Source organism: Tenrec ecaudatus, chromosome 16, assembly GCF_050624435.1.
Source record: "Tenrec ecaudatus isolate mTenEca1 chromosome 16, mTenEca1.hap1, whole genome shotgun sequence".
Classification (NCBI taxonomy): Eukaryota; Metazoa; Chordata; class Mammalia; order Afrosoricida; family Tenrecidae; genus Tenrec; species Tenrec ecaudatus.
The window spans coordinates 112961782-112973553 of record NC_134545.1 but is presented as its reverse complement, the minus strand read 5'-3'; the positions used below and the strand labels follow the sequence as shown (position 1 = coordinate 112973553).

The 11772-nt window shown below is 48.1% G+C and overlaps 1 protein-coding gene and 1 pseudogene across 1 annotated transcript; one reads left to right on the top strand and one right to left on the bottom strand.

Moving 5' to 3' along the window:
• Positions 1-4301: 4301 nt before the first annotated feature.
• LOC142428716 (palmitoyl-protein thioesterase ABHD10, mitochondrial pseudogene) lies at positions 4302-5736 on the top strand (annotated as a pseudogene).
• Positions 5737-6262: 526 nt separating this feature from the next.
• Positions 6263-7189, bottom strand: LOC142429472 (olfactory receptor 13A1-like). The gene has a single exon (XM_075534569.1). It carries the CDS (start codon positions 7187-7189, stop codon positions 6263-6265), a length of 927 nt encoding a protein of 308 aa, XP_075390684.1.
• Positions 7190-11772: the final 4583 nt, after the last annotated feature.

The following is an 11772-nucleotide window of genomic DNA, read 5'->3' as shown; positions in this document are numbered from 1 at the left end:
AAAAAAATGATTATGGCAAAGACTGTACAGATGTGCTTTATACAATTGATGTATATATATATATATGAACTGTGAAAAGAATTGTATGAGCCCCAATAAATTGTGAAAATTAAAAAAAGGAATATATATGTATATGTGTGTGTGTGTGTATATGTGTGTATATATACCATAGTGAATGAAGGGGGAAGTGCAGAGTGGAGACCCAAGGCCCATGTATTGGCCATTGGATATCCCCTCATAGAGGGGTTTAGGAGAGGAGATGGGTCAGTCAGGGTGTGATGTAGTACCGACAAAGAACACAGCTTTCCCACAGATCCTGGATGCTTCCTCCCCCCAACTACCATGATCCAAATTCTACCTTGCAGGACTGGATAAGGCAGAGGTTGTACACTGGTGCATATGGGAGCTGGAGGCACAGGAAATCCAGGGTGGACGATACCTTCAGGACAAGGGGTGTGAGGGGGGATGCTGGGAGAGTGGAGGGTGAGTGGGTTGGAAATGGGGAACTGATTACAAGGATCCACATGTGACCTCCTCCCTGGGAGATGGACGGCAGAGAAGGGGCGGAAGGGAGACTCCGGATAAGGCAAGATATGACAAAATAACAATGTATAAATTACCAAGGGCACATGAGGGAGAGGGGAGCGGGGAGGGAGGGGAAAAAAAGGACCTGAAGCAAAGGGCTTAAGTGGAGAGCAAATGCTTTGAGAATGATTGGGGCAGGGAATGTGCGGATGTGCTTTATACAATTGATGTATGTAGATGTATGGATTTTGATAAGAGTTGTATGAGCCCCTAATAAAATGTAAAAAAAGAAAAGAATAAAAAAAGAAAATGATTAGGGCAAAGAATGTACAGATGTGCTTTATACAATTGATGTATGTATATGTATGGATTGTGATAAGAATTGTATGAGCCCCTAATAAAATGTTTTAAAAAAAGAAACAAACAAACAAAAACATATTTTTAAGAACGAGGGAGGTTGGAGCAGAGACCCAAAGCCCATCTGTAGACAATGGAGCATTTCAAACCACAGAAGGGCCACAGGGAATGGATGAGTCAACCAGGGTGCAATAAAGCACCAATGAAACACACAATATTCCTCTGGTTCCTTGAGACTTCCTCACCCCCCACTATCTTGTTCCCAGTTTTGCTTCTCAATTGAGACTAGCCTGGAGTCTGTACACAGGTATAGATAAGAGATGGAAGCCCACAACACACAGAATCCAGGAACAGGAATGGGAATGGCAATACCAGAAGGGTAGGAGGAAGGGGGAAGAGGAGGGGAGAAAGAGAGAACCGATTGCAATGATTGACTCATAACCACATACACACACCCTCCAGGTGGAAGAACAACAGAAAATATGGGGGAAGGGAGAAGTGGTCGGTGTAAAATGAACATAACAATAATTTATAATCTATCAAGGGGTCATGGGGAGAGGAGGAAAAAGAGGAACTGATACCAAGGGTTCAATAGAAAGTAAATGTCTCAAAAAGAATGATGACAACGTATGTACAAACATGCCTGATGCAATCAATGTATGCATTGAAATAAGAGTTACAAGAGCCCCAATAAAATGATCTTTTAACAAAAAATAAAATTTAAATGGCCATAAATAAATAAATGATGAGGGAATATTACTAAAAGCTTTAATCTGAAAATTTAACAACTTAGATTGATTGGACAATTCCCTGGGACACAAAAGCTATCTCATGCAGGTAGAAATGTTTGCCTTGTATTTCACTTGACTGGTAATGCAGGTCATGCCAGGTCCCCGCCAACGAGTCTGTCTCTGGAGACATAGGAAAATATTCTGCAGTTCAAAAAACTTCACAATGGGAAAGTAAAGGTAATTAAAGTTTGTGAGAGAAACTGAAAATTTGTCCCGACCCACGGGAACTTCAACGCAGACCTTGGAGGAGGGAGTGGGAATTGGGGGGACAAGAGACACGAGAAACGGAGACAAGACAGCAGTCTGATCAAGTCTTGTTTATTGAGTAAAAGGCTACCGCTTATATAGGCCAGGGAAAGGGAAACAGGTCGCAGGTGTTTCCCTGAGAACAGTGACCGCAGAAAAAACAGTTCCTGTGGAAAGTTACAGAGCTCAGGCAATAAAGATCAAGACAATGGCCTCATGGCTCCGGACAGGCAAGGTTATGGCTGGGCCTCATGGCTCCCGACAAAAATCAAGTATAAATGTTGAATAAAATGTTTCAAATCGCATATACATCCTAATACAGTGAAAGCACTAACTTTTAAAAAATTCATTTTATTGGGAGTTCGTACAACTCATCGCAATCCATACATCCATTCATTGTATGTCAAGCACATTTGTACATTTGTTGCCCTCATCGTTCTCAAAACATTTGCTTTCTACTTGGTATCAACTCCTCATTTTCCCCTCCTTCCCCACTCCCCCTCCATCATGAACCCATAATTTATAAATTATTATTGTTTTGTCATATCTTACACTGACCTATGTCTCCCTTCACCCACTTTTCTGTTGACTGTTCTCACAGGAGGAGGCTATATGCAGATGCTTGTAATCAGTTCCCCTTTTCCACCCCACCCTCCCTCCACCCTCCAGTATCACCACTCTCAGCACTGGTCCTGAAGGGAAAATGTGTCCTGGGTTCCCTGTGTTTCCAGTTCCCATCTGTACCAGTGTCCATCCTCTGATCTAGCTGGATTTGCAAGGTAAAATTGGGATCATGATCAGAGGCGGGAGGCATTTAAGAACTAGAGGAAAGTTGTATGTTTCATCGTTGCTACACAGCATCCTGTGAAGACAAAGAGGGGACATAAGCAAACGTGGTGTAGAAAGCTGATGGAGCCAGTCTATCAGAAGATATAGCGTCTGGGGTCTTAAAGGCTTGAAGGTAAACAAGCGGGCATCTAGCTCAGAAGCAACAAAGTCCACATGGAAGAAGCACACCAGCCTGTGTGATCATGAGGTGTCGAAGGGATCAGGTATCAGGCATCAAAGAACAAGACATCATATAATTGTGAATGAGGGGGAGTGTGGAGTGTGGACCCAACCAAAGCCCATCTGTGGGTAACTGGACATGCCCTTATAGAAGGGTCATGGGGAGGAGATGAGCCAGTCAGGGTGCACTGTAGCAATGATGAAAGCAGTAACTTTTAAGGTGAAGTTAAAGCAAACTCATTACCATGGATGAAGGAACATTTTCAGGGCTGTCCCTCCTGCCCTGGGGGTAGTTGCGTCCTCAGACTGATATGGGGGATACCACACCCTGAGTTTGACCTCGAATATGTTCACATGAAGCAACAGCCCTTGGAAATAGCTCATTGTCTTGTGGGAAAGAGAGAGACTAGACACGCATGGTAAGCATCTCTGGTTTAAAATTATTCTTTGTCTTTCAGGGATGGTCAACAAGGAAGATTTAGGAAAATATAAAGTGATAACTGAAAAAGCTAAAAGCAATTGAGTCTATACCACCAAGATTTTGATAATATCATTAAAATAATAGAGATCATATAAATGCTGTCATCATTCTGATCATTTGACTATGTTTCAAGGCATCTGAGACGTTTTAAAGACTCTAAAATGGTCCAGGTGCTGGGGCAGCTGGGAAGATGGCGGCCTGGGGACCACTGCATTGACGGCTTGGGCACTGTCAGAGATGGGCTTGGGCGGCTGTTTCTTTCCGTCCCCGGGGAGGCCTCAGCACCTTCCTAGCACGGAAGCCAGAATGGGCGTCATGTTGGCTCCCCAGATACATATTTGGTTTGGAGTTAACATGTTCAAACTTCGATAATCAGTCTATTAAGTACCATTGAGTGATAGCAACCCCATGAGACACGCTGGACCGCCCTCCAGGGCTCCCCTGGCCGTCGTCAGGGTGCTGTGGGTCCTGACCACTGGATTTCTGGCTTGCAGGCAGGGCATCACTCTCTTTCCATAATCTAACAGAACTTCCAGGCCTGGCTTATACGCAGCTGAAAGGCAAAAGTCCAGGCATTCTCTTCATCGCTGACGCTCCAAAGCAGCTGTTCTCAGCCTGTGGGTCACGACCCCTTTGGGGGTCAAATGAACCTTTCACAGGGCTCTCATAAGACCATCAGAACACACAAATATTTCTCAACATCTAATTACATATTGCTTTGTGATTAACCACTATGCTTTAACTATGTTCAATTCATAATAATGAAAATACACCGTGCACATCAGATGCATAATACGATTTACATTATGATTCATAATAGTAGCAAAATTACAGCTATGAAGTAGCAACAAAAATCATTTTATGGTTGGGGTCACCACTACTTGAGGACCTGCATGAAAAGGTTGTGGCGTGAGGAAGTTTGCACAAAAGCTCAGGCGGTGAGGGGTTTTGTCCATCTCTACGTCACTCACGCCTGTATACGGTTTGATGACGTGGGACTTAGACAATCAGATGGCGTTTCAGAGGGATTTCATAGTAGGGAGGTGGAGGGAAGATGCTCTTTCTGCATTTGATGAGTTAGCTGATGGGCCACAAAGGCTTGCTGGATGTAGCCCGGGTGGATGGTCTGGGATCCATACTCCCAGGGCCCAGCCAGAAATGGTGGCCGCTTCTTACTGGTGTGGCTACTGCTGCGAATAGTTTTGTGGGTTTTTAAATTATTTCATTAGGGGCTTATACAAAGCACATTTGTACATTAATTTCCCTCATCATTCTCAAAACATTTGTTCTCCACCTAAGCCCCTGGATTCAGCTCCTCATTTTTCCCCTCCCTCCCCTCCCTCATGAACCCTTGATAATTTATAAATTATTAGTTTGTCATATTTGCCCTGTACGATGTCTCCCTTCACCCACTTTTCTGTTGTCTGTCCCCCAGGGAGGAGGTCAAGTGTAGACTCTTGTAATCGGTTCCCCCTTTCCAACCCACCCTCCTGCTACCCTCACAGTATTGCTACTCACACCACTGGTCCTGAAGGGATCATCCGCCCTGGATTCCCTGCATTTCCAGTTCCTATCTGTACCAGTGGACATCCTCTGGTCTAGCCAAATTTGTAAGGTAGAATTGGGATTATGACAGTGGGGGATGAGGAAGCATTTAGGAACTAGAGGAAAGTTGTATGTTTCATAATTGCTACATCGGACATTGACTGGCTTGTCTCCTCCCCGAGACCCTTCTGTAAGGGGATGTCCAGTGACCTACAAATGGGCTTTGGGTCTCCACTCCGCACTTCCCACCGCATTCACTATGATAAGATTTTTTGTTCTGATGATGCCTGATACCTGATCCCTCCAACACCTCGTGATCGCACAGGCTGGTGTGTTTCTTCCGTGTGGGCTTTGCTGCTTCCCTGCACATCGTTTTGTGACAAGCTTTAATTAGCTTTCTATTGAGGCAAAAAAGGATATAGAGATGAAAGGCGAGTGGTCAATACCAACGAAGCACAGTGAAGAAGGAGCCTGTTGCCTTCAGGACAGTTTCCTTAAAGAAACAGGGCCCCACTGCTTGCCACAGAGCCCCCTCCCTGTGACTGCCCAGACGCTTGCTCCACGGTGTGAAGGATGACCTGGTTCTCCAGCAGACCTCCTGCAGCTTGCTGACCAAGCTCTCAGCACAGATGTGGATGTCATCCTCCGGAAAGAGACTGACCACCACATAGAGGGAAAGGTGGCATCGAGCTTCTTGTTGATACTATTGATGACTTAATTGACACAGCGTCATCTTGTATTACGCTATGGCATAGAGAAATATGTTATGGTGTAGTTGACTAGAACCATACTCTTGGTTGGCATGCAACTGTTACATTCAGAAAAGAAAAGAAATATTTTCCCTTTATCTGTACTATGTAAATATCCATTGAACATTTATTAAATAGTGTATTTGCACAAATGGTACAAATTGTGAAGAAAGTACCAGCAGTTTTTTAGTAATAAATTACTCCTTTCTTCAAAACAAAAAATAAAAGAAGCCTAAATATTTTTTTGTAATCAACATATGAAATTTGGTTAAATGAGTCTTAGATATATTTCAATGTCTAAGAAAATGTAACATACAAAATGCATATTTTAATTTATTAGTGGTGTGGGCAGTGCTTAGGATTTACTAGAACTTTAGAAAATTTATACAAATAATAAATGACATATTAAACACAATCTAATGTCCTCTAAATTCCAAGAGCCTTATGGATGAGAGCCCTGATCTCCCAATGTCCTGCTTGTGAGGACAAGTCACTAATTGGCTGAGGGTTCTCCCTGGGGAAACGCCAGTCCTTTGAATGAGTCTTTCTTCTAGGATTAGTCAATTAGTAGAACAAGGGAAGAGTTTCTTAAGGGCAGCTTTAAACTCCTTGTTCCTCAGCGTGTAGATGAGGGGATTCAGAGTAGGTGTCACGATGGTGTAGAGGACAGCGACAGCCTTGTCCAAGAGCCCAGCAGAGCCCAGGACCGGTCGGATGTAGGTGTAGAGCACAGTGGAGTAGTACAAGGTGACCACAACCAGGTGGGAGGAGCAGGTGGAGAAGGCTCGGCGCTTGCCCTCGGCTGAGCGGATGCGCAGGATACTGGAGATGATGCAGCCATAGGACACCATGGTCAGCAGGAAGTTCAGGCCCGACAGGAACATGTCCGCAGTGATGGTCAGCACGTCATTGAGGAAGGTCGGGCTGCAGGACAGCCGCAGCACAGGCGGGATCTCACAGAAGAAATGAGCAATGAGGTTGGGGCCGCAGAAGGTCAGCCGCAGGACCAGGCCAGTCAGCAGAAAGGCATTGAACATGCCTGTGGACCACACAAAGGCTGCCAGGGCCAAACAGACTCTGCCGCTCATGAGGGAGCCATAGTGCAGGGGTCGGCAGATGGCCAGGAAGCGGTCATAGGCCATGGCAGTGAAGAGCAGCAGCTCAGAGCTCAGCGACCAGGTGAAGAAAAACATCTGGCTGAGGCAGCCTCCAAAGGAGATGGTGCTGTCTGCAACCAGGCTCTGCAGCACCTTGGGCAGGATGGATGAGGTGCAGACCATGTCCAGCACAGCCAGGTTGACCAGGAAGAAGTACATGGGGGTGTGCAGGTTAGGGCTGCACTGGATGGCTGCAATGATCAGGCCATTCCCTGCCAGAGCCACTGTAAACAGGGTGAAAAAGAGGCAGAAGAGGGTCCCCTGCAGCCACGGGTCCTGTGTGAAGCTCTGTAGGACGAACACGCTCACCGTGTGATTCCCCATGGCCATGGGAGACAGTTGGGCTGCATCTGCTGGGTCCCTCACTGAGGGCCACGTTCTAGGCAGGAGCTGATGGATTGGTCTCTAGCTGAGAAACACAAAGGGGGCCGCTTCAGTAAGTGAGAGGCCCTGGAGGGATGTTGTGGGGGTCGTCAAGACCCCGCTTGAGTTCTTGTCTCCTTCATTAAGAGAAAACACAAGCAGGGGAAGGCAGGTGTACAGTGACAGGTCAGCACTGAGAATGCTCACGGCCCCTACATCTATGGGTACTAGATCGTGATCTGGCCCCACCATCTCCAAAGAGAAGGGTATCATGTGGCAGCGACCTTTCTCCACCTTACCCAAGAGCCACAGCGAAGACAGTGTGGCTAGTGTGTGCAGGTACCAGACACATTACAGGCCCTAGGATACCTGGAGGGAAAGTGAGGTTAGTAGGGTGAGGGGCACTGGGACTGGGGAAGGGAGGGAGGAAAATGGAGACTGCCTTTCAAGGAAAAAGCACCTGTCCCTCACAGAACAAGCAAGTGAGCTGCCTGCCGCAGGTGCCAGAGAGTGGTCAGGGCAGAGAGTCTCCAAGAACCACCCTTGCCCCTCGCCACAGAGGCAGTGAGGCCATGCCATAAGCAGGAGTACAGGGGCTCCTCCAGCCACCAGCCAGCGAGGAAGTCCTGGGAGCAGCAGGGCTTCAGCCACAGGAGGATATGGTAGAGGGAGCTTTGAAGAGGCATGCCCAGAAGCTGACATGTGTGTTCATGAACATTGGTGCTCCAGAAGGCTGGGGACTTCCTGGAGAGCAGGCTGCAGCCTGCTGCCTCCATGCTGTCCTCAACACCACCCGAGGGTCCCAAATTCCTGGCAGCTGGCCAGGAGCCTCTTGAAAGACAATCTGGAACCAACATCCTCCTGACCAGATGAACTGCTGACAAAGAGGAGAGGAAGCTGACTGAGCTCACATCAGTGGGTGCAGAGCAGCACCCAGCTCCCTAGGCACAGGGACACTCAGGTAATGGAGGTATGGTTCTGCGCAGGCATTAAAGGGGCAGGGTGGTTCTGTCAGTTGGCTGACTCAACTGGGTATTCATTTGAAGGCTAGTGTGGCATCTCGATTAGACTCCAATACAGCTCCCGGTGGCCTGAGAGAGTGTGCAGGGTGAATAGTTCCTGCCCATCTCACCGAAAGCTGGCTCATGTTTCCAGAACACTCACAGGAAGGAATGAAGATCCTGGTCACACTGGAAGCAGTCTGTTGCTCTCTCTGTGTGATGCAGTCACAAACCAGGATGCTTCCAGTGTAGCCACAGCCTGGTCCTTTGAGGCACTAGCACAGACTGTGGGTGACAGCAGCTCCCAGAATGACTTTAGGAAGCTTTGTGGGAAGGGCGGGGAAGCAGACCCTAGGCCCCAGAGGATAAGGACCCTCTGAGCAGCTGCCTTTTCCCTCAGCCCCAGTGGCATGAACTCCGGTCCTTAAACCTGCTTGTGTTTGTGCCAGTGTTCCAAGAAGGATGATGCCCCTGCCCCCACCCCAGAATGCAGACCAGGGCAAAGAGTAATGAGGGGTGCAGACAGATGATGGCTGGAGGACTTGCCTTAATATCCAGGGCTGCTAGAGCAGAAAGACCACAGAGGTGGCGAGAGCAAACAGGTGCTACTTTCTCCCAGCTTAAGGGGCTGGAAGTCCAGTCAGGGTGCTGACTATCTGGGCCTTCTTTCTCCGCTGGCTGGGGAAGAAGGCTGCTTCCCAGTTCCTGGAGGGCTCCCTGAGGCTTGGCAGCCAACTTCCCCACATCCACTGTTTGTTTGTGCTTGTGTAAACTCTTCCATCTCAAAAGAGATTGACTTAAAGGACACCATAAACTCATCGTGTTGTCTCCTGGACACCACCAAGAGGCCAGGCCCACATGCTGCGCCACTTACCGAAAGCGAGGTTATGATTCACCCCACATGTTGTGGGGATGCAACTCGATCCACAGCAGCCTTTTCTGGGATGACGCCTCTGTTCAGTTGGTCTAACTTGTCGTGGAATGAGTCATGCTGCAACATGATACTGGGTCAGTCTCCTGCCACGGGCCCAGGAGGCCTCCAGACACACACCCCACTTGCTTTCTACACAGGACACACGGGGCTTGCATTGTGCTGGGAAAATGGCCAATCTAATGGTTCCACCGACACAATGACTTCTTACTTGCTCACCCTGCGCTGTGCACAGATGAGCACAACTGGATCCAGAAAACAAAAATGCGGTTGCCCAGATGACTCTGAATCCCAGATGCAATGTAAGCATGCCCCAAACAGGAACAAGCAGTTCAGAAAAATGCTGGTCTAAAAGTGTCTGCTGTGTGTCTACATTCAAATCTCACCATGCTTCTCGGGCAGCCCACTCTGCTGACAGAAGTACCCATGTGGTGGTGAATGTGCCATGTACAACGGCCTACCTGTGGTGTCACACAGGTTCGGTGTCTGCAGGTGGAGTCCACTCCTGCTCCCTTGCATGCTTCCCAAAGACAGCCGGGTACAAACTGAGCACTGTCTGTCTGGGACAGAGGAGTCCGTACTGATCCTGGGGGCCCCGCGGGAATGTGAGAAGACTGCAGATGACAGCAGGAGCCACCCAGGGATAGGGACAATCTGGGGGCAAAGGGGGTGTGGGGGCCTGTTGCAGAGCTATGAAACTATGGAAGCCGGAAGAAGAAACTGCAAGCTCTGGTGGGTGGCTCTGTTTAGGGAACGAGCCCTACCTCCCCCACCTTGAGGAGGAGGGTCCATGACCGAAACCCAGTCCTGCCAGTTCTTGAATTATTAATGCAATCCCTCCACTGTGCTTTGTGCAGTCTTGACCCAGCCCCTTCATGAGCTCTCCCTGAAAACAAAATGCCTCCTTTTCTACAGATGAGGGCCTGCCATGGACATTCTGGGGTGTATTTCTTGCAGACACCAAAGAAAAAGACAGCAACAGAGAGGCAGACACAGAGAAAAGCACAGAGGGACACACACACACACACACACACACACACACACACACACACAGGAGCGAGCCATGTAGTCATGCTCTCCCTCCCTGCACCTAGGCCCCCACTCCCTGCTACCAGGCACCCTGCACTGCAGAACCTACATGGATTCTTTCCCTTGTCCACCTTTTCTTTAACATTGAAACACAGACTCCCTCACTAAGCATCGGAAGTGCTCACAGAAAGCTATTTCTATTCTCCGGCATATGGTGAGCTTGGGCTTCAAGGATGGCTGTCTGCTTGTCACACAGCGGGGGGAAGGCACAGCACAAGGTTTAAAAGCAGCTCACATCAAAAGCTTTTTCCTATCTCCTGAAGTGCTCCAGCAAAATCCCCAAGACAAGTCTACCCAACCACCGGCCATGGCCACCTACCCAATGAGGGGCTTGCTCCTTGGAATGAGTACACATTCATGACTCTTAATACAGGACACAGAGCCCTTTCCTCACCTTGCCAGGTGCTCCAGCGTGGCCTCAGTCATGGCACTGCAGGCAGAGGTAACTTTGGTTTTTATGTAGAGGGAGCCCTGGCCGTTTGATGTGACCATGGAAGCGACTGCACCCTTGGGAGTCTTCTTGCTCTGGGTCTCGCACACCTGGCGTCAGATTTGCTGTGAACCATGACCATGGAGAACACACTATGGGCAGCAAGGGGAGCAGTGTTTCACAAAGCAGGTGGTGGCCCTTGAGAGGTCCACTTGGCTCACCCCCGTCTTTCTTCCCTGATGCCTAACTGCACACACACGTTCCCTTGGGGAGACCCAGTGCTTCGTGCCAGCAGAAATACCTTAGAAGAAAATGGCTCATGAGTGGCTGTGACCTGCAGTTGGGTGATGAAGGACTAATGGCTCTCTGGTGATGTCCCAACGTCCACTCGGCAGTCCCCGGGACTCCACAGTATTAGATTCATGGGGCCACCTTTATCTTCCTGAGAGATAACCACGCACCTGACTAACTGCTAATTATTTCCTACTGAAAGCTGACACCTCATCATCTTTGCTTAGAGCTGTAAAATAATTAGTAGGATAATAAATGTGTTAGTCACTTTGAAAATAACCAATTAGCAATGTAATTTTCCTACCTGGAAAATCCACTTATAAAGGACAGTATGAAAACTTGGTATTGATCAGCTTTAAGATGCGATGGGTGTCTCCCAGGGATACTTCTGAGGTTAATCTACAGTGTATTACTTTGTATTTATGACATATATCATATCATTCCAATGTCAATTAGAGTTCAGTTTTCTATTATATCGAGTGTTCCTCTTCATTGAACTATGAGTTCTACCCAGAATGCATGGATGCATGGGAATTCCACTGAATTTTAGGATCGGTGTATGTGCTGTTGGTGTGGAAGACGCAGTCATGGCAGCACTTTGCTGTTAGTGGCGGGAAGGAAGCCGGTCCTGTGTTGGACTTCCGAGCAGGAGGATCACGGAAGCAGAAGCCTTGTTCTCAGGGAGAGCTCGGCCAGAACAAGATAACAGGCCCGTGGCACCCTGGGAGAACACATCTACTGGAGTTCCTGCTTTCCAGAGGAACACGTCAGACCACACAGTTTCTGTGCACACTGAGGGCGGTCACCA

What these genes read in the sequence shown, in the direction of transcription:
- LOC142429472 (XM_075534569.1), bottom strand. Translation starts at nt 7,189, where the DNA reads ATGGCCATGGGGAATCACACGGTGAGCGTGTTCGTCCTACAGAGCTTC.